General features: G+C 58.4%; 1 protein-coding gene across 1 annotated transcript in view; it reads left to right on the top strand.

Annotated features, from left to right (window-relative positions):
* The first annotated feature begins 4,242 nt into the window (after positions 1–4,242).
* Positions 4,243–24,894, top strand: part of LAMC3 (laminin subunit gamma 3) — a 60,776-nt gene continuing 40,124 nt past the window's right edge. Inside the window, exons 1-3 of the mRNA XM_039229648.1 lie at positions 4,243–4,641; positions 18,585–18,889; positions 22,853–22,983. Of these exons, the coding sequence (XP_039085579.1) occupies positions 4,263–4,641; positions 18,585–18,889; positions 22,853–22,983 (815 nt within the window). The 5' untranslated portion in view covers positions 4,243–4,262. The remainder of the gene's footprint in view (positions 4,642–18,584; positions 18,890–22,852; positions 22,984–24,894) is intronic.

The raw sequence follows: 24,894 nt of genomic DNA, 5'->3' as shown, positions 1-24,894 counted from the left end.
CTCCAGGGAGAGGATGCTCCATGAGGGTGACAGCTAAGGGGCCCCCTGTCAGCTCCCATCAGTGGGAGCCCTCCCTTCCCACCCCGCCCCCCTTCCCATCTTGCAGGTCTCTGCAGATCTGTCACCGCCTTCGAGGAGCCTGCTGTGATTGCCCAAACTAAACTCATCTGCTTTTAGAGTTCATCCCACACCCTCATCTATTTCCTTTGTGGCTCTTGCCGTGACCTGTCACTACCTAATGCATCAGTTTGTTTCCTGGGTCACTGTCTGTCTCCCTAATCCCCCAGGACGCCGCATGAGTTCATGGACCACCCACTCCCCGTACCCGGCAACCCCAGTGCCCAGCACAGATGCTCCCTAAAGGAATGAATTAATGAAGGAAGCCTCAGTCAAGGAGACGAGAGTATAGGTTCTAGAGCCGGGGATACTGGGGTTGGAACCCAGGTTCTGTCACTGACTTGGGCAAGGGACTGCCTCTGACTGAGCCTCAGTTTCCCTGTTCACACTTACCCGGGCCCAGCCCCCGGGAAGCCTCTGTGATGGCCACCATGTCCTTGCTCAGAGGGACAGGATGGTGCCCCAGGAGGGTGGTCGCAGTGCAAACAGATGGGCTTGGGCCCGCCAGCCGGGTCCGGGGGGCCCGGCTCGTGCCAGTCCTTGAATTACCCGGCAGGTCCCCAATTCTGATTTCATGCCTTGTCTGCTTATCTGCTGAGCAAGTAGAGTCTCCCTATTTAACAGAAGGGAAGACTGAGGTCCAGGCGTGCAGAGAGCACAGACTTCCAGAGCCTTGGAGCCAGACAGGGTGTCAGGGGAAACCACCTCGGCCAGTGCTCTTGCTGTCCGGACAGGGAAAACGAGGCACCCCAGAGGAGCGGGGCCCACCCGAGTGACTATCGGGGCCTCTAGCGCCCCAATCCTGGACTCCAGGGAGGCTGTGGAGCTGGTCCCGGGCCCCATCTCCCCAGATTTAATTAACAGGCCTTTCATCTTTATCCTGAAGGAATCTGCTATCTTCTGTCTTTTTAATTAACGTTCATTAAGCAAATCAGGACAGCAGTTTTCTCCTTCCTTTCTTTGCCTGGAAGGTTTTAACCCTTGGTAGGTGGGCTGCAGGGGGGGAGTCGGCCCCGTTACTCACTGCTCTAGGCAGGAGGCCAGGCCTCTGCGGAGGTCCCCAGCCTAGGCACACCCCCCCCCCCCATCAGCCACACGCAGATACTGGCCCTTCCTCCCACACCACCTCCATGCTGGCCCCCTGGATTCCACCCTATCCATCTTCCTAAAGGATGGACTCCTTCCCAGGCTCGCTGCCACCACTAGGACAAGGGGTTAGGACCATGGGCAGATTATGTGGTTGGGCCTTACAGCTCTAGCTGTAGGGAAACTGAGGCCACGAGGCCCATAGCTTCCATGGCCTGCAAAGGCCCGTTTTCCAGTCACATGTGTGCAGAGGGGCCCCCGGTGGCAGGGCCTTTACTGGGTCATGGTGAGCGTGCTGGGAGGTGACACTCAGAGCCTCCTCTTGATGGACAGTTGGCAGTGTGCCTCTTACTGTCCACTGTCCCAAATGGCGATGTCCACAGCTCTGCTCGTTCAAGGTCCCTTTCCTTTTTTAAAAAAATTTTTTTAATGTTTTATTTATTTCAGAGAGAGAGAGAGAGAGTGAGCAGGGGAGGGTCAGAGAGAGAAGGAGACACAGAATCCGAAGCAGCTCCAGGCTCTGAGCTGTCAGCACAGAGCCCAACGTGGGGCTTGAACCCACGAACCGTGAGATCATGACCTGAGCCGAAGTCGGACGCCCAACCGACTGAGCCACCCAGGCGCCCCTCAAGGTCCCTCCCTTTCCTGATGTCCCAGAGGTGTTCACTGTCCCTTTGTCGCGCAGATCTGGGGAGCTGTCCTGAGACTTTGTGGGTGCACAGACACCCCCACGCTTAGGGGGCCACACTTTGCTTCCAGCGTCTGTGGCTCGGAGCCCCTCCCTGACGCCCATCCTGGGGTGGGAGACACCTGGTTATGTCCTTCTGTGCACGTGTTTTCAGCAACCCACTTCCCCTCTCGGGGCCTCGGTTTCCCCATTTGTACAGCCAGTGCCCTGGACCCAGTGACTTTATCCTTCCTCCTCCACCCCCCCCCCCCCCCCCCCCCCACGCTCCACGGGACCTCCGCCCGGTGCGTTCCTGGCCGCCAGGGGGCGAGAGGGGCCGGTGCTGTAGTGTGGCCAATGTCGCCACCTGGTGGTGGTTCCTGGGAGAACGTGAACAGCTGCGTGGGGCGCTCAGGAAAGAGAAACGAAACGCCCGAGACAAGAGGGAGCCTGGGACCTCCCGGGAGTAGAGTCGGCCGAGGTCCTGCCGCCAGAAGCTGGGCACGGTCGGCGGCACCGCCGGAAGGAGCCGTCGTCGCCTCTCCGGTCCCTGTAGGGCCAGCCTTTGCCGGTTGTGCGGCTCCTGCTCGTTCCCCAAACAGTCCCTGAACGACACTCAGCGCAGACCCTGGGGACACCGTGGCCCCGTGACCCCTCAGCTCCCGCAGACCCTCCGCCGGACGAAGCCCCAGCTCTTCCCCGCAGTGCCCCACACTCCACAGTCCCCTGGCCCAGCCCCCAGGCCCCCCCCCCCCCCGCCCCAGCCAGAGCTGCAAACGCACCACAGACTCGGCCCGCACGGTGTCCTCTGAGCCTCTGCGCACGCTGTGCGTCCTGTCCTCCCCGCTTACCTCTCACCTCTTCTGGGAAGCACCCTCCAGCTCCGGGCAGAGCTAGCCACCTCCCCCGCGCCCCCCCGACACGTTCGTGGGCCTCTGTGCATAGAGAGGTGTCTAGCTCTCCTCTGCCGCCTGCCCCAGCGCGGCGCAGGGCACGCACTGGGCAACCGCGCGTGTCTGCCGAGCAACAAAGGACCGTGAGCACGTGGCCACCGCGTGTCTTGTAAAACAGGCAAGAACAAGCCTTGGGAGGCCATGACCAGGCTGTCTCAGCGCGCGCACGGCCTGTCTTCGTCACAGCGACCGCGCTCGCCCCGCACTTACCCCGCGCGGCGCTCTGGGCCAAGCACCTGGCAGGTGCTTAGGTATTTCCAACAGGAAGGATTGAATGCAGGGAATGGAGTGCTTAGGGGATGGCTGCTGCAAGGCCTGATAGCTAGGACGCTGCAGAACTGACCCACCCCGGAAGCTGCCACCGCCCGAGGCTCTGGGAGCTCACCCCTTAAGTGCAGTCCAGGGGCCAGAAAATAGGGGTCAAGACCCCCCGACTGCTGCCACCCCCAGGGAGCTGGTACAGGAAGCATGCTGCTGCAAGACACCCCTCCTCTGCGACCCCTCTTGCCACCAGAGAAATTCACCAGAAGGGCAGAAGATGGGCTCTGCTCGCTTCTACCTTCCAAATCGTAAGCGAGGACCTCTGACTGGCGGGACCTGGTCTGCATCCGGGGCCCCAGCTACCGAGGCTGCAGGTGAAAACCCATCCTTAGCACGTGGGACGTGTACTTCTATTTTCCTTAGAGATTTCCTTGGGGGGATGGGGAGGGCCGCTAAATTTTATCAAGTGTTTCCTCCTACATCTATTGATATAAAGAGGTGGCTTTTCTTCCTTGATTTACTCATTTTAATGGATGGAGAGCAAATGGGGGGGAGGGGGCAGGGAGGCCTCCGGAGATACTTGTGATGATCCCAGATACCCTTGGTCACAAACTTCAGGTTAGAATCTCTTTTGCTTTGCGAGCAAACACAAGTCAGCAGCTGCAGCTGCTTTTCAGAGTTAATGGGGAGGCGGACCCAGGAGGAACCACCCCCCCAATCCGCCTCGGGTGACTCTGTGGCTGGGAAGAGATGTGTCACGGGAAAGACCAGGCAAAAAGACCCTCATGTCCCGCCCCCACCCCTACCCCAGGACTCGAAAGGCCGGCGAGCGGTTCCCATATGATGAGCAGCCCCTGAAGCCTCACAAGGGCGGAAACCCATCCCATTTTACAGATGAGGCCCGTGAGGCTCCAGGAGGCTGGGCTTCTGCAGCCCGGTGGGAAAGCAGCTCGGGCACTCCCGGGTACGTCCACCAGGGGGGGGTGGGCGCCGAGGCACGGAGCGGCGGGAGGTGGGGGGAGGTGGGGGTGCCGCCCGCCCCTCCCCGCCCTCTCCCACCGCGTCTCCACCCCGCCCCGCCCCTCCGCGTCCTTCCCCGCCCCCCGGGGGAGGCGGGTCCCTGCGCCCCGCGCCCACCGCAGCCCCGCCGGGCGGGCAGAGCGTCCGTGCCCTCGGCCATGGCGGCGGCCGCGCTGCTGCTGGGCCTGGCGCTCCTGGCGCCGCGGGCGGCCGGCGCGGGCGCGGGCTCGGGCGCGTGTTACGACGGCGCGGGGCGCCCGCAGCGCTGCCTGCCGGTGTTCGAGAACGCGGCGTTCGGCCGGCGCGCCGAGGCCTCGCACACGTGCGGCCGCCCGCCCGAGGACTTCTGCCCGCACGTGGGCGCGCCGGGCGCGGGGGCGCAGTGCCAGCGCTGCGACGCCGCCGACCCCCGGCGCCACCACAACGCCTCCTACCTCACCGACTTCCACAGCCAGGACGACAGCACCTGGTGGCAGAGCCCGTCCATGGCCTTCGGCGTACAGCACCCCACCTCGGTCAACATCACCCTTCGCCTGGGTAAGCGCCGCGTCCCCGGGCCGCCGTCCGTCGGGGTGCTGCGCGCCCTGGGCTGGCTGTGTCCCCACCCCAGGCTCCCCACGGTCGCTGGGAGTGTGGACTGATGGGTGCCCCTCGGGGCTGGCAGGGGCGGGCAGCCTCCGCCTCCGGGGAGCCCCTTTATACAGAGCACTGGATCCGGAGGCAAGGACAGTGCCCAATGACGGTTGTCCCTCCTAGCTCAGAGTTTTGTGGGGAGAGGGGGGGACCCATCCGGGGGTGGACTGGTCTGCGCTCCAGGGCAGGAGGTGGGTCGTCCGTCTGGTGGATTTGGGGGGATCGTGAGTCCCCAAGGCTGCGTGCAGTGCTGGGTGTGTTCTTGGGGGTAGGAGCCAAGGCCCTCGCCTCCAGGAGGGGTTAGCCTCTGACCAGCAGCCGCGCTTCACCTTGCTGTTGGGGGGGCTGGACCTGATCTCAAGGCTGCCTGCCCCGCCCGGGCCTCCCTCGCTTCAGCCCGAGAGCCTTGGGCTCGGCTTCCCCAGTCTGGACCCAGGCCTTCACTCCCGACTCCTGCCCCGTTCAGGAATGGGAATATCCCTGCCCCCTTCAAGTCCAGCCTAATCCAGGTCCTCCTTGGGCCCCAGGCACCGAGCTAGGCACCCTATCTGTTGGGGAGGCGTGGGGAGAGCACTGGTTCATACTCCCTTGTCTGTGGGTCTGAAATCTCCCCAAGCTTTGAAAATTCGAGTTATTTTTATACTTCGTTTTGGCTGCCAAACCTGACCAGAGGCTATTGATAGACCTTCTTTATCCTAGAGTGAATATTCATACATTTTGTAACTGAAATCTCATTTAAGTACAGCCTGTGGGGGTAAGCCCAGCAGGGGGTGTTGACACAATCCACGGTGTAAGGACTGCGTTATGTCTCTAAACTCTAAAAAATTGTGCATTCCAAAACACACCCGCAGCCAAGCAGTTTGGATAAGCGGTTATGAGAAAGTATCCCCAGTTTTCAGATGAGAAGACTGAGGCTCAGAAAGGTTAAGGGTTTTGCCCAAAGACACACAGCTGTTAACTGACGGGATAGGAACATCCATAGCCGAGGACAGAGCATAGATTCCTTTACGTGAGCGCCACCCAGAAACAGAAATGGCTCTTCCTAGCCCTGGGGGACAGCATCTTGGGGAGGGCCGGGAAATGACATTGAAGCGAGGTGGGGGATGGGGACGGCACTGAGCCCCTCAGCAGAGCAGGCAAGAAGTTCATTATCTGGGGCCTTGTCACCTTGCACCCGCCTGTCAGGATGGCTGGACGGGGCTGCTCCCTGGGGCGGGGTGACAGGAAACCAGTGGGGGAGGGAGTCTGGGGGAGCTGGCCTGACGGCTGGCGGAACCCCAAGGCCACAGGGAAGGCATCTGGGACAGGGTGGGGGCTGTGGGAGAGACACGCTGTTCCGTGACCGAGGGGGGGTGGCTGATGTGTTACATGTGTCATTGGAACCCCGGGGGGGCAAGGGGCTCAGCCCGGGTTCAGACGAAGCGGGAGGGTGGGAAGCGCCCGGGGTTGGATTTGGGGGCCGTTCCCATTTGCCGAGCGCTTGTGTGCAAGGCCCTGTGCTTGGCGGTGTGACCTTGCTGGGCTGCGTGGGAGGCCCTTCCCAGCTGGGGACCTCACACTCACATCCACACACGTCTACGCACACTCATATGCTCACACCCACATATTCTCTCACATGTATACCCACATTCACATACCTCCACCCTCACACATTCAGCTCCACACACATTTGCTCACATTCGTATGCACTCACACGCACTCACACCTACTCATACCTCCACACTCACACACTTACCTCCACACTCCCGCACACATCTGCTCGCACTCGTATGTACTCACACCTACTCATACCTCCACACTCCCACTCACATCTGCTCGCACTCGTATGTACTCACACCTACTCATACCTCCACACTCCCACTCACACACTTACGTCCACACTCCCACACATGTCTGCTCACACTTGTATGCACACACACTCACAATCTACTCACACATGTATATTCACACCTACTCATAACCTCCACACCCCCACTCACACACTCACCTCCACACATCTACTCACACTCGTGCTCATACAGTCACACACATCTACTCACATATGTACTCACACTTATACTTCCACACTCACATACACACCTCCACACACCCATACAATCTACTCACACATCCACGTACATCTACTCATGCTTATACACACATACACTCTTACACACCTACTCACAACTCTCACACACATATGCTCACACTCAGTCATACCCACACATATCTACTCACATTCATATGCTCATCCACACACATCTACTCATGGCTCTCACGTGCATATATTCACACTCATTCACAACCATACACATCTACTCACACTCAGACACTCATCCACACACACTCACACACATACACACTCACAGTCTACTCACACTTACACTTACACACTCACCTCCATGTACCCGTTTCCTCATATTCATACTCATAGTTATATTCACACACTCACCTCCACACCCCTCACACGTCTCCACACACTCACCCTCACAATCTACTCACTCACACGTTCACACTCACCATTCACACCCACGCACACACTCATGTACTCACACTCACACACTTGCTCTTTCACACTCCCAAACGCACACATGTGCACACCCACTCACTCAGACTGTCACCAGCAGACTCACACACACGCTCACACACACACGCTCACACCCCTCCTTCCCCGAGCCGGTGTTCTGTCACTTTGCACAGCACCAGGCGCACAGGAGGGGCCCAAGAGGCCCTCATTCGAATCCGGAAAGGAGGCCTCCGTGAGTGGCGACGTCACCCCCTCGGCCCTGTGCCTCGGGCCCAGCTCAGGGTTCCCGTTCATCTGGTCTCAGAGACGGAACAGAGTAGAAATCGCAGAACGAGCTCTGGGCTCGGGCACAGCCCAGCCACCGACCGTGCAAACGCTGCCACACCCCTGTGCCCCGCGCCCTCCCCCGCACAGTAGGGCCCAGACCGCCGCCTCCGCACTGCTTGTGCAGGCTCTGCGAGCTCAGGTCGGCCACGTGCCTCCAGGAGCTGTGACGGTCCTCGTGTGTGGCCAGTGTCACTCGGCTGAAAACAGCTCAGGGCTGGGGGTGCCCTGGGGTGGCCTCTGCCCGAAGGATTGAGAAACGCTTGCCACGCTGGCTCCCCAAAGATGTCCTGACCCCCGGGGCCCTGTTTATGCACCAGGGGCGCCGGTGCCCCACAGCAGCCCCCCATTTAGCCTGTTTTGGGTTCCATTCAAGTTTGGTTTGTTCCTTGCTAAGCTGCAGATTGCATAATATCGGGGGCAGAAGTCTGGGCTGGTCAGGGTGTTCCCAGTGGAGGCCTCCAACCTCTCCCCCAGGCCCTCAGGCCACCTCTGCTGGCTCCATCCCCCACTCCTTGGGAGGGGAGAATGGGTGGCTGGCTCTGGCCTGGGGCCCCCAGAGGGAGTGGGGTGGGGGCAGGGGAGGGAGTGGGGGCCAGTCAGCCTCGGGATGGAGGTCGCCGTGTTCCCAGCCCCCTGTGAGCTTGCAGACATCTGTTCCAAATCCCAGAGTCGCTAAGCCGAGCCTTCCTGTCTGGGATGAAAGGCAGCAGCAGGGCCCAGGGAAGCCAGCAGGCTGGGGCCTGGGTCCGGGGCGGGTGGGGGGGGGAGGGGAGGCGGGGGGGGAGGGGGGTTGGGGGAGGTGCATGGTCATCAGGGATAAGAGACACTATTCAGGAGGCTCCCACCTGGGACTAAGAGCCGCAATCAGCCTGATTTCTCTTCCAGGCGGGGATACCGAGGCCCCGAAAGTGAAGTCATTGTCCAGGGTCATGCAGCCAATAAACAGCAGACCCTGGGGTCCTGGCCTGACCGTGCCGCCCTTGGCAATGACAAGCGACCAAGTCCGGCCAGTCTGTGCCTTGCCTTTTGGCAGAGGTAGGGGGCATCTCCCTTCTGGCCTGAACACTTCCTCGGATGCCCTCATGCTCCCGCGCAGATGAGCTCCGAGGCCTCAGGAAGGGACAGTTTCAGGAACACAACAGGCCAGCTTGCCTGCCTCTCTCCAGCCTCGGGTCCCACTGCCGGAGGACAAGCCTTCTCCATGGGGTAGGCCAGGTGGCTGGCTGTTGACCGAGCCTCGGCCGTCCTGGCCTTGGGGTCTTGTCTGCCGGAGGGCGAGCTGGGCCCAGGGTGACGTGAATGGTGAATGAGGATTTAGGCTCTGGGAATACACGGGGGGGGGGGGGGGGGGGGGCGGTTAGCCAGCCTCCCTGAGATCTAAAGTGTGGCAGGAGCTGTCCAAAGACCAGAGGACGCTTCAGGCCGAGGGGACGGCTCAGGAGACAGCCAGGAGACTGTGTTCTGGAGTGCGGGGGACAAGGAGACGTGGGGCCTGGCCTGGGCGGGGGCGGGACGTCAGGAGGACCCTGCCTGGAGCCCCGAAGCCAGCTGTGTCTCCTGAGTTTTGGCCACATTGCGTCGTCTTCCTGCCGGCCGGGCGGCCGTGTTTGCGTTGGCGGCGGCCGGTGCCGGGGGGCCGAGTCCCCCTTCCTTCTCCCAGGAGGTTCTGGCTGGAACGCGGGGCTCCGTGCAGCAGGCCTGGTTTGCCTCCACCCACAGAAGCAGCCGCCGCGCAGCACCCCCGGGCCCCGGGCTGTGACCCAGGATTTGCAGGGGTGGGCTCAGCTGCCCTCCTACTCCGTGCTGGGCCCCGTGCCAGGCCCTTGGGATGCAGCGGCGGACCAGCCATTGTCTGCCCTGCTCAGCTTAGAGGTGGCCTCCTCCAGGCAGCCCCCCGCCCTTGCCCCCTTCACAGTGGACCACGCTGTGCTGAGGTGTGGGTTTGTCAGTGTCGATCGCTCGCTCCGAGATGCAGATGCCTGTTTTCACAGCTGCGCCACGGCACTCGGCACAGGCCCCCCTGCGCAGGGGTGCTCGGTAAATGTGGGTCGGGTGAACGAGGGCAACAGCAACTTAGACCTTGTCGTGTACGTGCTGCGTGCGTAGAGCTGTTACAAGCGCTTTGCGGGCATTTGCTCCCGAGCCCTGTCGTTATGCCCATTCTGCACCCCTGCACCCCAAAATAGGAAAGGAAGGCGAGGCAGGGTGTCCAAGTCGCCTGCCCTGTTCATCCGAGGGAGGTGAGAGGTTAGGTGTTTTGCCCAAGGCCATGGGGCAGGTAAGTGGTGGAGCCGGATGTGAACCCCCGGACATCACGGCCACGCTGCGTTTCCTTGCTGGGAACCCGGGAGCGGTGCACGAATGTACACGTGCGTAACTTCCCGGCCTTGCAGACAGACACACCCCGAACGCCTGAGCTTGTGGCCTCAGCCCTCCTCCAGGCCCGGCCTGTTCCGGCCACTTCCCCCTCCCTTTCCCCGCTCCCCCTGACCTCCACGCCAGCCCTGCCACCAGGAATGCTCTGGCCGCGCCTACAGCAATCGTGCTGGGCATTCGGGACTCCCCCCTGCACCTTTCTCGTCTCCCACCTGAGCCCTCTTGACCGGGCAATTTGAACATCGTCCTCAAGGTCAGTCCTTGGATGTCACCCGGGCCTCAAGCCTAGGGTCCCAAAGTAAAGGCCCTCAAGTTCACGGCAGCGCTATTCCCAACAGCCAAAGAGCGGAAGCCACCAGAGTGTCCGTTGACAGATAAGGAATAAGCTAAACGTGATGTAGACACGCAGTGGAATGTTACTCAGCCTTGAGAAGGAAGGAGATTCTGACACTTGCTGCAACAGGGATAAACCTGGACGTGACGCTGAGTGAGATGAGCCACACACAGAAGGACAGAGGCTGCATGATTCCGCGTGTCTGAGGCCCCCCGAGTAGCCTCGTTCATAAAGACAGAGGAGAAGCCTGGGCACCAGAGGCTGGGAGGGGGAGGGAGGGGGGAGCAGTCTCCAGGGTGAGGGCTCTCAGTTCAGGAAGATGAAAAGAATTCTAGAGGTGGATGGAGGGGGCGCTGCACAGCAGTGTGCATATACTTACCCCCGGGTGAGCTGTATGCTTACAAATGGTCAAGTTGCCAACTTTTAGGCATATTTCAAAGTAAAAAGTAAAGGCATTCTCCTCCCACCTCTCCATGCACCATGCAAGAAACCTGGCCGTCAGCTGTAATTCTTCCCTCCTTGGACTTCAGGCATTCACCAGAATTCTAGATCGTTCTTTGGAATATCCTTCGTGTTTGCTCTCCTCCCCATCATCGTCACGCAGCCCCTCATCTCTTCCTGCTTCATCGCAGGGGTCTTCCCGGGTTAGACAGTATGCTTGATGGTCTTGATCCATATTTAGGGGTTTAGACTCTTGCTCGAAAGAGGAGAAAACTGTGACAGGCCCGGCCCTCAGTCAGCCAGGCTCTCGTGGGGATTCCCCAGCTTCTCATAGGAATCTTTGTGCCCCAAATTGCCAAGAGCCAGGGTGGGGGAGGAAGACGGGAACAGGGGATGACCATGGCAGAGCCAAGCGATCCCCTCCCCTCCGCCCCCCAGGCTGGGAGCAGCTCTCCCCACCTGGTTCTCATGCCCGCAGTGGGCTGGGCAGCTTCGCCCACACATTCCCAGCTCAGCACCCTCCGGCCCCCCCCCCCCCCCCCCCCCTCCCCCCCCCCCCCCCCGGGGCCCCTGCGTCCCAGATGGCTCTAATTAGAGAGCTTTGTTTTGTTTCCACTTTCCCAAAATAAGCCTCTGTGTTCCGAGCTCATTCTGCTTGGTCAGTGCCGGATGTGGGGGCCGGCTTGGTTTTATGTCGTTCCTGATGGGCTTTACGTCCCAGCTGGTTGGAGGGGACATGGCTTGGGGCTCGTGGTGCTGGTTTGGACGGCCTCTGCGGTCTCCGTGGGTACCTGCGCCCCCTTTTCCTGGACAGCCCCTTCTCTCTGAGCACCCACATATTACTGAACAGATGGGAGCCCGGTTTGGGGCAGTGACTCCGGGGACAGACGAGCCCGCAGCTGAGTAGAGACTCAGCTATTTGCTGCGTGGTGTTGGGCGAGTCCCTTTCTCCTGCCAAAGCGTCAGGCTGTTTGTTAGTAAACCACGCGCAGTGATGGAACTGTCTGGGGATCTTGGCCGTGTGGTAGGAGTAAAGCACTTAGCATGGTGCCCGGCACCCAGTAGGTGCTCACTAAATGCTGGCTGTTGTTAGACACATCCAGGGGTCGCAGCCTGCAGTATCAGTGGCATTGTCAGACCTGCCTGGCTCAACTCACTCACTGGATTATATAAACTCCTTGAAGGTATAAATCACACTTCGTTTTCACTCACTCATATGGCAAGCATTTATTGAGCACCTGCTGTATGCTGGGCACCGTGCTCAGCTCGAAGGATTCCCATCCCCTGTTCCACGAGGGTCACAGACTAGTGGGAGAGATGGGCGGGTCTTTCTAGAACAGGATGATGAAGCCCAAGGAGGCCGGGGGAGCACTGAGAGACCACCCGCACCCACAGCTCTGGGGGCAAGTAGCCCTCAGCCAGGGATGGTGGGAAGAAGGGCGTTCCACGTCAGGCTGAGGTTGGGGCGTGTGGTCTCGGCTAAGCCAGAGGGATGAGCAGGGATGCAGGGGGCCAGCCAGGTGAGGAGCCGAGAGAACAGCATGCAGGTAGAGGGAACAGCATATTGGGCTGTTAGGAGGTAAGATCTGTGTGCTCCCAAGCAGTGTCCCCACTTAAAGGTGGGGGGGTGACATTTTGGCCCAGTTTACCTGGAGGGGACACACCTCTCTTCACCACACTGGAGCTCGCCAGGCTACAGGCTAATGCCGCACATTTAATTCTCGTTGCTATTTAGAAGATCTCGGGGCCGCTTCCTTTCCGAGCCTTTGGGTTGCCTTTGGCAGAAACCTTTTCATCACAAAGCTGGGATTAAGTTGTTTTTCTTGGCCCTTCTAATTAACTCTTGTAACAGAAAGTCCCTGCCGAGGCTCTGTGATGTTCCGGTGTCTTCTCTCACCTCCCGGCTTGGCAAGGAAGAGGCAAAGCCGTGATGGTTCCTAGTGCGTGCTGTTTCTCTCTTGCACGAAAACCCAGTGACTGCCTTCTTCCGATCATGCTTCTAGCTGCTGGTCACCTTTTAAGTGGCTCCAAGCTCCCCTCCCGCGAGGTGTCTGGCTGCTACATGTTTACGGAGGAGTCTGGGCCGTCAGACCCGCAGCCGCCTCCGCCCAGCGTGCTTTCGTGAAGGCCCACATCTGGGCTCCGTCCCTGCCTGGTTCCGAAGCCTGAAGCCTTCTCGGTACAGAAGCAGCTACCAGACACTCGCTTGGTTTGCGACACATGCTTCCTTTTCAGGTCCTTGGAGTTAGGATGGCCAGCCGTGATTTTTTTTTTAATGTGTTTTCTCCGGTTTTTCAATTAGAACAAGCTTTGCTTTTTTTTTTAAATGTTTTTATTATTTAAAAAAATGTTAATGTTTTATTTATTGTTGAGAGAGACAGAGCGTGAGCAGGGGAGGGGCAGAGAGAGAGGGAGACACAGAATCTGAAGCAGCTCCAGGCTCCGAGCTGTCAGCACAGAGCCTGACACGGGGCTCGAACCCACGAACCGCGAGATCATGACCTGAGCGAAAGTCGGACGCTTAACCGACTAAGCCACCCAGGCGCCCCTGATCACATGCCTTTCTAGTCAACATTTTGGTTTAAGCTTTTCCCCATGGATTACAAGCTCATTGCCAGCAGTCTCTTTGGCTTTGGTCCCCCCGCGAAATTATATCGAATCACGTATTGGGCTCTGATGGTTCCGGTTTTCCTCCATGCTCTAAAAATAGCCTGGATGGGCATTTTCCTGCGTTAGGGCTCCTTTTCTTGTTTAAGTTACCCAAAGCGGGAAGCTTTTACCAAAGGCAAGGAGCATTTTCACAACGCTTCATCCATGCCACCAAACCGCCTCTCCGAAGAGCCTGTGTATGTAGATTTACGTTCCCCGCTTTTTCTTTGATTGTGTTAAATATGCACAACGTAATGGGGCGCCTGGGTGGCTTGGTCGGTTAGGCGTCCGACTTTCGCTTGGGTCATGATCTCGCGGTTCGTGGGTTCGAGCCCCGCGTCGGGCTCTGTGCTGACTGCCAGCTCAGAGCCTGGAGCCTGTTTCAGAGTCTGTGACTCCCTCTCTCTCTGACCCTCCCCTGCTCACGCTGTCTCTCTCTCTCTCTCTCTCCTAGAAATAAATAAAAATATTTTTAAAAAAATATGCACAACGTAAAATCGGACCATCTTCGAGCGTACAGGTCTCTGGTATCAAGCACGTCTGTGTTGTGTGACTGTCACCACCGTCTACCAGCTTCTACTAAGCTGAAAGTCTGTTCCCGTGATACGCCGACTTCTCGCCACCCTCCCCCCTCTCCCCCCGCCCCCCGAGCTTCTGGCCCCCACTGCCCTCCTTACCATCTCTATGAACTTGACAACTCATACATGGTGGGATCATAGTATTTGTCTTTGGTGACTGGTTTATTTCACTCAGCATAGTGTCCCCAAGGTCCATCCATGTTGTAATTAACGGGTGTCAGGATTTCCTTCCTTTTCAAGGTTGGTGTGGATAGAACATACTTTATCTATTGTCCTTTGGTGGGTACGTGCGTTTTCTCTTTACCCTCTGGCTACTGTGAGTACTGCCGCTGTGAATATGGTGTGCAGATATCTGTTCGAATCCACGCTTTCAGTTCTTTGGGATATATACCCATATTGCTGGGTCAAACGGAAATTCCAGTGGTGAGGAAATGCACTGTTTTTTCATAGCGAATGCACCGTTGGATGTTTCCACGAACCACGCACCAGGGTTCAGTTTCTCTGCATCCTCGCCAACACCTGTTAATACATGTTTTTTCCTCTCTGATTGTGGCCATCCTAATGGATGTGACATCCAGTTCTTAAAAATAGGTGTAACAGGGGCGCCTGGGTGGCCTAGTCGGTTGAGCGTCCGACTTTCGCTTAGGTCATGATCTCGCAGTTCGTGGGTTCGAGCCCCGCGTCGGGCTCTGTGCTGACTGCCAGCTCAGAGCCTGGAGCCTGTTTCAGAGTCTGTGACTCCCTCTCTCTCTGACCCTCCCCTGCTCACGCTGTCTCTCTCTCTCCTAGAAATAAATAAAACATTTAAAAAAAAAAAAAAATAGGTGTAACAGCTTTATGGAGATATAATTCGCCATACAATCCACCCATTTGTTAATTAAAAAAAATTTTTTTAATGTTTTTTATTTACTTCTGAGAGAGAGAGAGAGAGACAGCATGAACAGGGGACGGTCAGAGAGAGAGGGAGACACAGACTCTGAAACAGGCTCTGGCTCTAAGCTAGCGCTCAGCACAGAGCCCGACACAGGACTCGAACCCACGAACCGTGAGATGATGACCTGAGCTGAAGTTGTCCGCTTAACCAACTGAGCCACCCAGACGCCCCCCATTTGTTAATTTTTTAAATGTTTATTTATTTTTGAGAGAGAGACAGAGCATGAGCAGGGGAGGGGCAGAGAGAGAGGGAGACACAGAATCGGAAGCAGCCTCCAGGCTCTGAGCTGTCAGCCCAGAGCCTGATGCAGGGCTCAAACCCATGAACCATGAGATCATGACCCGAGCTGACCTGACTCAGCCTACTGAGCCACCCAGGGGCCCCTCAAACCACCCATTTGAACTGTACAATTCAGGGGCGCCTGGGCGACTCGGTTGATTAAGCGTCCGACTCTTGATCTCAGCTCAGGGCTTGATCTCAGGGTCATGAGTTCAAGCCCCACATTGGGCTCTGTGCTGGGTGTGAAGCCGACTTTAAAAAAAATAATTAAATAAAATAAAGTGTGCAATTCAGTGGCTTTTAGTCCGTTCGTAGAGTTGTGTACCCATCCTCACAGCCACTTTGGGAGCATTTCATCACCCCCAAAAGAAACGCTGTACCCGTTAGCAGTACCCCCCCCCCCCCCATCGCCACTTCTCTCCCTAGACCCTGACAACCACGAGTCTACTGTCTACTTCCTGTCTTTGCCAATTCAGGACACTGAGTGCGAGTGGAATCCTACAATGTGTTGACTTTTGTGACTGGCCGCCTTCGTTTACCGTACTGTTGTTGAGTCTTCTCCACGTCACAGCGTGCATCCGAACGTCATTCCCTTTTGTTACCAAGTAATCTTCCATCGTATGGCCCGCCACATTTTCTTGGTTCACTTATCAGCTGACAGACACTTGAGTTGTGTCCCCTCCTCGGCCGTTATGAGTAATGCCGCGGTGAACGTCCGTGCGCGTTTGTGTAGACATGTGTTTCCATTTCGCTCGGGTCGGTGCCCAGGGGTGGGGCGGCTGTGTCATTTCCATGTTAACCGTTTGAGGACCCGCCAGGCTGTTCTCCCATGGCCACCGCCATCTTGGATTCGCACCAGTGTCTTCACCTCCTCCACCATCATCGGTCACGATTGTAGCGTTCCCAGCGTGCGGGAAGTGGTAACTCGTTATCGTTTCTGGTTTGCGTGTCCCCCATGGCTGAGGACGTGGCGCCCCCGCTCGTGTGCTTATCGGCCGTTTGCTGTCTTCTTTGGAGAAACGTCTGTGTCCTTTGCCCATTTTTTTTTTTTTTTTTTAATTGGGCTATTTGGCTTTGTACTGAGGTGTCAGGATTGTTTATGTACTGCGGGTCCATCCCTTATCAGATATAAAACTGGCAAATACCTTCTCCCATCCTGTGGCTTTTCATTTTCTCAGTAGGGTTAGAAACACAGACACTTTTGACTTTGCTCGCGTCCGCTGTGTCCATTTTTTGCTTCTGTCACTTGCGCTTTTTGGTGTCACATCTAAGAAGGCTTTGCCCAGCCCAGATCACAAAGATGTGCCACTGTGTTTTCTTCTAACAGTGCTTACATAGCACAACATGAATTTTTTTTTTTTGAAGTTTATTTATTTTGAGAGAGAGAGCACGAGCAGTGGAGGGGCAGAGAGAGAGAATCCCAAGCAGGCTCTGTGCTGTCAGCGCAGAGCCTGACACAGGGCTCGAACTCACGGAGCTTGAGATCGTGACCTGAGCCGAAACCAAAGAGTTGGACGCTCAACCGGCTGAGCCACCCAGGCATCCCCATAGGACCGACATATTTAAACAGAAGACTGTAGCGACGTCCCCTCGGTGGGGAAGAAAGGCTGTGGGCAGCCGGGCAGGCCTCTGGGAGTATCTGGGAGCCGGGCAGAGGGAAGAAAGCAGATTTGGGAAGGAAGAGAGGACACACTCGTGCTGCCCCCCAGGGCCGGGCGCTGCCATTGCTGGCCGTGACCTGTGGCCATTTGTTCATCTGTTTGTACTTGCATAGATGCTCGTGGGTGCCTGCCAGGCGTCTGGCACTTTGCGAGGCACTGGGGTGGCCAAGTTTAAAAAAGCAAGGGCAAGTGCTGGCCTTGAGCTCCGTGCAGCGAGGGATGCAAGTTGATGAGCAGATAGTTCTCTGCTGATGAGGTGAGCAGGGAGAGAGCGTGTCGTGGTCAGTGCGATACCCCCGTATTGTGCCCAGGCGGCCCCTCCCCAGCTGGGGGAGGACGTGCAAAATGTAGGAAGGCTCCGTGAGGAGGGGCACCCCTGCGAAGGCCCGTAGGAGGTGAGGGGTGAGCAGGTGGGGACGTCCGGGCCGTAGGGAAATCACCTTCCAAATGAGCCCTTGATTCCCTGCTGATTTTGCACTTACACATGCACTTGGCTTCGAGGGGCCGATGCTCAGTGGGCTGCGGAGGCTGCAATCACCCCCCTCCCAACTCACCCAGCCCAGCCCCCTGCCCCAGAAATAGCCACCCTCCCTCTTGGAGCGAGTTCTGTCCGTTCCTTTCTATCCTCAGCAGTACTTGGTTCTTCGGTCCTGAGCGCTGCTCGATGACACCCCCACCTACTTGGTTCTTCGGTCCTGAGCGCTGCTCGATGACACCCCCACCGAGGACCAATGAGCATGTAGGGACCCTTCCCTCCCTGCCCCCTCTGCTCCCCACCCATGCCCTTCCTGCCCGTGCCGGCCTCCGGGACAGCTCTGAGTCATTGTGGGGGGTCTGGATTCATCTTGTGGGCACTCCTGGGGCAGATCCCAGAACTGAAGAGGGCAGGGTGGGGGCCGAAGTGTGAAGTTCGAATCTCCCCCATCTCGCTGTCGGCAGGTTGGAGAGGAGAGCGGGGCTAAAGCTGACGGAGGAGGAGGCACTGGGGGAGGGGATGAGCGGGGGGCCAAGGAGCAGCCCAGGAGCCTGACCCAGGAGGGTGGGCAGCATGGAGGCCTGGGGACTCCCCCTCCCGCGCCCCAGGAAGTAAGGCAAGGCCGGGGCCCCTGGCTGTGGCCACGGAGGGCTGTTGGTAAGGCAGCTTTGCAAGAACAAAGAAGCTGGATTGCAGTGGACTGAGGGCTAAGTCAGGAGTTGAGGCCATGGGGCCAAGCCGATATAGACTTCTCTAGAGGCTTCTTTTCCAGAAGAGAAGTCAGATGGACACCAGAAGAGTAGAGGGTCCTGGAGGGTCGTGTTAGGGTTCGAGGGAGTCAGAGCGTGATGTCTCCAGACGGGGGAGGGATGAGCCCAAAGGCACAGGTGGAAGGGTTGGTTTCGCTGGGGTGTAGTAAAAGAAACAACTTTCTAATGGTAAAGCAGGCTTCTACAGAATGTGGCAACATCCCATTGCTGGAGATACTTGGACAAAAAGGGCTGGCCGCCTATCGGGGGCGTTACAATGCGGATTCCCGTGCAGGGAGGCAAGCTGGCCTAGGTAAGGGATGGCAGGTACCTCGGAAGTGTGCCAGAATTGTGCTCTCCTTCCCGTGCCCCTGACAGACATCACTAATCCGTCACGGCACCCCCAGTGCAGTGCTCCAGACGGCCTCTAACAACCCTCCCAGGATCGTGTACACAGCGTTGCCCTGCTGCTCTCCCTGGACCAGGACAGTGACACCCCCTTCCCTTCTGTAAAATGGGTCCATGTCTTCCGCTGCAGGGAAAGCTTACGAGATCACCTACGTGAGGCTGAAGTTCCACACCAGTCGCCCCGAGAGCTTTGCCATCTATAAGCGCACCCACACGGGCAGCCCGTGGGAGCCTTACCAGTACTATAGCGCCTCCTGCCAGAGGACGTACGGCACGCCCGAGGGTCACTACCTGCGCCCCGGTGAGGACGAGAGCGTGGCCTTCTGCACCTCCGAGTTCAGCGACATCTCCCCGCTGAGCGGGGGCAACGTGGCCTTCTCCACCCTGGAGGGCCGGCCCAGCGCTTACAACTTCGAGGAGAGCCCCGTGTTGCAGGTCAGAGAGGAGCAGGCCTTGGGCTGCGGGGGGGTGGGGGTGCCCAGGCCTGGGGGCGGGGAGACTCGGGGAAGTCGAAAATAAAAGGACACAGGGGCGCCTGGGAGGCTCAGTGGGTTCAGCATCCGACTCTTGGTTTCCACTCAGGTCATGATCTTGCGGTGCGAGTTCGAGCCCCGCACCGGGCTGTGTGCCCACGGTGTGGAGCATGCTTGGGATCCTCTGTCTCCCTCTCTCTATCTGCCCCTCACCTGCTCTCTCTCTCGGTCTCTCTCAAAATAAACTTAAAAAAAAAAAAGCTTAAAAAAAAAAGTAGAAAGATCTTAACAACGGAAGCCTTTGTTGTATCTGAATGTGTTGTGGAAGCCACAGTAAAAGAGATGAAAGAGGCCTTGCGCAGCCAAGCAGAGGCGTCCCCTGCCCGCTGCGGCCAAGCCCTTTGGCTCCCGGAGCCCCATGGCAGCCACCAACTCACCTGGCCCTTTCCTTGTGTGGGTGGGGAAACTGAGGCCTGGAGCAGAGAAGGGGTTTGCCAGGGGCATGGCAGAAGGGCCCAGACCAGAACCTGAGTGTCCTGACTCCTCACTGGTGCTCTTTCTAGAACTTTCTAGAATGCCCTGCTGAGGGCCTCACTTCCTCTGTGAACTGATAACATTGCCTGCCCTGTGCGTCCCCAAGGGCTTTTATGAAGATAAAATGGAAACTGTGCAGGGGCGCCTGGGTGGTTCAGTCGGTTAAGCATCCAACTGCAGCTCAGGTCATGATCTCACGGTTTGTGGGTTCGAGCCCTGCATCGGGCTCTGTGCCGACAGTTCAGAGCCTGGAGCCTGCTTCTGATTCTGTGTCTCCCTCTCTCTCTGCCCCTCCCCTGCTCACTCTCTGTCTCTGTCAAAAATAAACATTAAAAAATTTTTTTAATTAAAAAAAGAGAGAAAAAGAAAAACATGGGAAGAATACGAATTTGGGAACCATAGAGTCCTGGTTCTATGCTCTCCAGAACATTCTGCAGTGACCCAAGTGGTCTCTGCCTGCAGCATCCAATGGCAGCCACTGGCCACATATCCTCAGAGCACTTGAAATGAGACTAGCCTGGGGGCGCCTGGGTGGCTTAGTCAGTTAAGCGTCCGACTTTCGCTTAGGTCATGATCTCGGGGTCCGTGAGTTCGGGCCCCGCGTCGGGCTCTGTGCTGACTGCCAGCTCAGAGCCTGGAGCCTGTTTCAGAGTCTGTGTCTCCCTCTCTCTCTGACCCTCCCCTGCTCACGCTGTCTCTCTCTCTCTCTCTCCCCTAGAAATAAAAAAAAAAAAAAAAAATGAGACTAGCCTGACCGAGGAACTGAATTTTCAGTCTTATTTCATTTCCGTGAATTTAAACAGCCTCGTGTAGACAGTCAACTCTAAGTGGCCAGCTCAGTGCTTGGCACGTGAGAGGGGCTCAGTCACGCTTTGAGGGTGAGAGCTCCCAGCAGCTTGCCCTTCTGATCGTCATGGCAAGGGATGGCAGGCTGTGCCCCCCCAGCCCCTGTCCAGCCCTCCGGGGCCTGCTCTGGTTCGTGCGGTCCTGGATCGGCGCCCATGCCCGTCCATGCTCCCGAGTGTCTGTGACCTTCACCTACGGACGCAGTGGTCGGCCTGACATTTGTGGGCGCCGGACAGCCCCCTAGTCCACTTCCCTGAGTTTCCTGTGCTGAGAAAACACTGCCATCCCTTCCCCCACCCCACCCCCGACAGATCCAGAACATTCCCTTTGCCGGTCAGAGATAACAAGGGGGCCAGAATCCTGTTTATTTCTAGAGGGAACGCGTAGTCCCAGAAAGAGATTGGGCCCCTGCCCTGGCTGCCCAGCACGAGAGGACGTGGCGCCCGCTGGTTCAGGGTCCCTCGGGTTCAGTGGTTCCCTTGAAGGAGTCCCAGGATGCAGGAAGGCGCTAAGCGTCCAGCGACAAGAGATCTGGAGGGACTGGTGTGAAGTCCCCTGCTGTCTCCCAGGAGAGTCGTGGGATGGGACTTACTTCTCCAGCAGCGCGTACAACGCGCACAGAGTACTGCTGACCAGGGAGATTACCTGTCCCTGGGCGTCCAGCGTCTTTTCTGGGGGTCGGTCACATAGACACGGCCAACTGTCAGGGGTCAGGCTGGCCCTGTGTGGCCCAAGGCACCCCCTAAACCAGCTGTTAGCCTAGACCGTCTGGAGCCGCCCAAGACCCCAGCAAACAGAGACATTCTTATCAAGCAGAGCATGCCAAGGGCTTAGAGATGATCTCCCAGGAGCTGGGGCAAAGGCCAGACCTCTGTTTGGGCAAAAGGCTAATCCTTTCTGGTAGAGAATCACATGCCCAGATACCAGGCTCTGCTTATCTCCCGAAAAATATTCTTGTGTCACCATCATGATTCTGTTTAAAATGACAACGTCCCCTCCCCAGGCTCCGAGCTCTGTAGATTACTTACAAGTTATTAGCCAAGGTCTTCTGAAGGCAGCAGAGGGCTGGGTCCCAGGCGGCACCCCAGGCCACGCCCTTCCCTGACTTGTGGTCTCCTAAGTGAGAAAGCCCCGCCCCCACCCCCAGGGGACACCAAGGTCGGAGAAGGACAACAAAGGCAAGCCTGCCTCGCCCTTCTCCCCCATACCCCGCCCCCCCTCCCCTCTGGGCACATCTGGGCCGGCGCTTCCTCTGAGGATCTGGAGCATTTGGGGGCGGGAGGTAAGGCAGGATGGGTCGTGTGTCTGCTGGTCTTGGGTCCCTCTGTCCCCCCCTCCAAAGACCTTGGGAGAAGGCCGACTTGGTACATTTGAGCCAGATCCCTGGATGCACGCTGACATTTGCGGAGTGATTGGTGGAGTGATGGGCGCTTACAAACCCCGCTCGGTGCTGAGGCTCCTACTGAAGTCTTCGGTGCCAGACGCCCTCTCCCCAGCAGAAACATCCCTGGGCAGAGGCCCTGGGTCCCAGGCAGTGGGCTGCCAAGTGGCTGAGCTCGGTGTGGCGGCGGGGGTGGGGGTGAGGGGGAGCAGCAGAGACCCGCTGGGCCGCGTCACGCTGGGGCCCGAAGACAGACTTCGCCGGGAGTTCGTTTCTGCCCTGATGGGTCTGATTGCTAAACCAGGAGCTCCTGGTCTGAATTAAAATGTTGATTAAAATTCAACCGGAGCTGCCTCTGTGTACCTCTGATTATAACAGCAGGCGCATGGAAATGTCAGCCTTCACGTGGGCTCTCCCCTACCTCCCCGCCATGCTCTTCCAGGGAGATGGTGTCATTCAGCCATCAGCTAGCGTTTGCTGAGTACCTGCTACGTGCCAGGCAGAGCCTGGGGGCTGGGCGTGCCCTGAGAATAAGGGGTCCCAAGTGGGACTGACGTCGCCTGGGGCAGGTGCCTTGTCAGTGGGAGCCTCAGCCTATGAGAAGCCTAGAAGCTAGGACCTGCCCCACACCCGGCCCGGCTGCGCGGGCAAGAAGGGGACTGGGACTCGCTCTCCCTCCGCCACCCTCTAGGACGGGGGTGCAGAAGCCCCTGGGAGAAGTTAAGTGACCTGCATGACAAACTCTAGGATGGGCTGCTTTGGCCCTGCCCCCCTCCCCCCGCCCCAGCACCACGGCCAGTTACTAAGCACGTGACAGCCCCCACGCCCCGCTGCTTACACTGGCCATCCTCCTCCTCCAGGCACCCTGTGAGGCCCGCACAATTCCTTGTCCCATTTTACAGATGGGAAAACAGAGCCTCCGGGACGTTGAGCCACCTCCCAAACTTGCACAGCCAATGAGTGGCCCAGCGCCCAGACTGGCATGACCCCAAAGCACAGGCTGCTTATTTCCTGGAGTTTGTCTAAGCTTCGCTCGTCTCTGGGTCCCGGGAGACCCCCAGGGCAGCCGGCTGGACTTTCAGGCAGAGCAGGGTGAAAGTAAACGCCCAGGAGCTCGCTGACGCCTTCCCTCCTTCCCCCACCGTGTCCCCCGCCTCCTCCCAGGAGTGGGTCACCAGCACTGAGCTCCTCATCTCTCTGGACCGGCTCAACACGTTTGGGGACGACATCTTCAAGGACCCCAGGGTGCTGCAGTCCTACTACTATGCCGTATCTGACTTCTCCGTGGGTGGCAGGTAGGTGGAGGGCAGCTTGGCGGGGCCCGAGGGGCCCAGGACTCTGGCCGTGGCGCACAAGGTCGCTGTCATTTGGGAGTCACCCAGTGGCTGCCGTGGAGGGTGAAGAAGCCCCTTCATGTGCCTCTGGGCATCTGGGGAGACAGAGGGAGCAGGATCCTGGTCCTCTGGACTTGGCATTCAAGGCCTTCGCGGCCCAGCCGCATCCCACAGCTGTGTTCCCACTGCCATGCACAGGACCTGCCAGACCTTTGCACTTGCCGTTCCCTCTGCCTGGAGGTCCCTTCCCCCTTCCCTTTTCTCTCTCCTTCCTCTCCTCCTTTCCTCCTTTCTCCCTCCCCTCCCCTTCCCTCCTTCCTTTTCCTTTTTCTTTTTCTTCCCTTTTTGCATCGTACGGGTTTGCTCACTCATGCCACAGAGGAAGTGGCACTTACACAGGGATCCTCCAGTGGTCTGTGCTCCCACCTGAAACAGCCTGTTTGCACTTTACAGCCGGACGGACATTCCGTCTGACGTGTGCTCCGAGCAGAGCTGGTCAGGGCTGACTGCGGGCAGGTGCAGCACTTGAAAGCTTTCACAGCTCTACTCCCTTTATCGGCGCCCCTGATTTTACAAACCATGGGGTCGGCCCCCCCCCTACATCCACTGCTGCCGCGGTCTCCTGGTAAACCTGGCTATGGGAGGGCTTCGTGGACACCCAGACGTTTTTAGTAAGACTTTGGGGCATCTCTGTGCGGACGAACAGCTCAGGCAGCTCCCAAGCCCCACAGCCGACTACCCGGAAGGCTCAGCCCCGCAGTGAGCAGATGCCCGCTGGAGGCCCGCCCCTCCCTCCTGTGGGAGCCGCCAGGCTCGGGACCCCGGGTTGATCGGCACACGCTCTGGTTTCTCTAAGCATCTTCGCTCTCGGAGAAGCAGGTGCCCCCGAAGGGCAGAGGCCTCGTCTTCCTCAACCCGCCAGGCCTGTCTCCCACGTGGCCGCAGGTACTGAGCACACACGCGGGCTGTGGATCCAGGGGGGCCCAAAGGGCGTCTTCAGCATAAATGCTTAGGCACCTCCTTCTTGTAAAGTAAAGAAGGAAACAGAGGTGTTCCTGCCCCCAGCGCCTGCTGTCAGGGGGCTTCAGGCCAGAGAACATCTGGGTCCCATCTGCCGGAGCCGGACCACCCTCTGCAGCCCGCTGGGGGGGCCGGGGGGCCGGTGGCCCGGTGGCCTCCGTCCTCCAATGGCCTACAGGAATTTCACTCCTTCCCTCGGGGTCAGAGAGCTTCAGGGGGCAGGGTGGTTTGTACAGACCCCCGTGGGGACACGGGCGGTCCCTTGTCCCAAGGCAGAGGGTCCTTGTCTCTCAAGACTGGCATCCACCTCACCCCTGCCAGAAATACTGGGGTGTTGCCCGCCTCCCCTGGGCTCCCATGGGGGAAACGATGCCGATGCCCTGTGCCCGTCCCAAGCCCTGTGTCCCCTAATTAAAAAAAACAAAACCCCTGGGGGTGCGAGCAGTGGTCAGCAGTTTCTTCACCCCCACCGAGGGCAGAAGGTGGAACACAGCTTATGGGAGCCACCAAGTGGCCGTGGAGTAGGGAGTGTCCAGGAGCTCGGGGTCTGCGCGGAATAGAACAGGGCTCGGATTCTAGCTCTGCTGCTTAGCACCTGTTACTTTGTGGCCCGAACCTCAGTTTCCTCATCCGTGAAATGGGGGTCATTATGGTCCCTCCTGCTGCGGCCGTGAGGCTCCAGCGAGGCGAGCTCGGTCGGGGACGGCTGGAAGCTGGAAATCGTGGTGTCCCTCAGTGACTCAGTCTGGCTGCTGGGGACCGGGGTCACCTGTCCTGCCCCCTTCCACCTGGCTCACGATCTTGTGGGAGGGGGGACGGGTGCGACATGGGCCTGAGGGGGTGCCCCAAAGG

Source organism: Hyaena hyaena, unplaced genomic scaffold, assembly GCF_003009895.1.
Source record: "Hyaena hyaena isolate Hyena2069 unplaced genomic scaffold, ASM300989v1 scaffold_38, whole genome shotgun sequence".
In the NCBI taxonomy this organism is placed as follows: domain Eukaryota; kingdom Metazoa; phylum Chordata; class Mammalia; order Carnivora; family Hyaenidae; genus Hyaena; species Hyaena hyaena.
The sequence above is the reverse complement of the archived record's forward strand: the minus strand, read 5'-3'. Positions and strand labels throughout refer to the sequence as shown.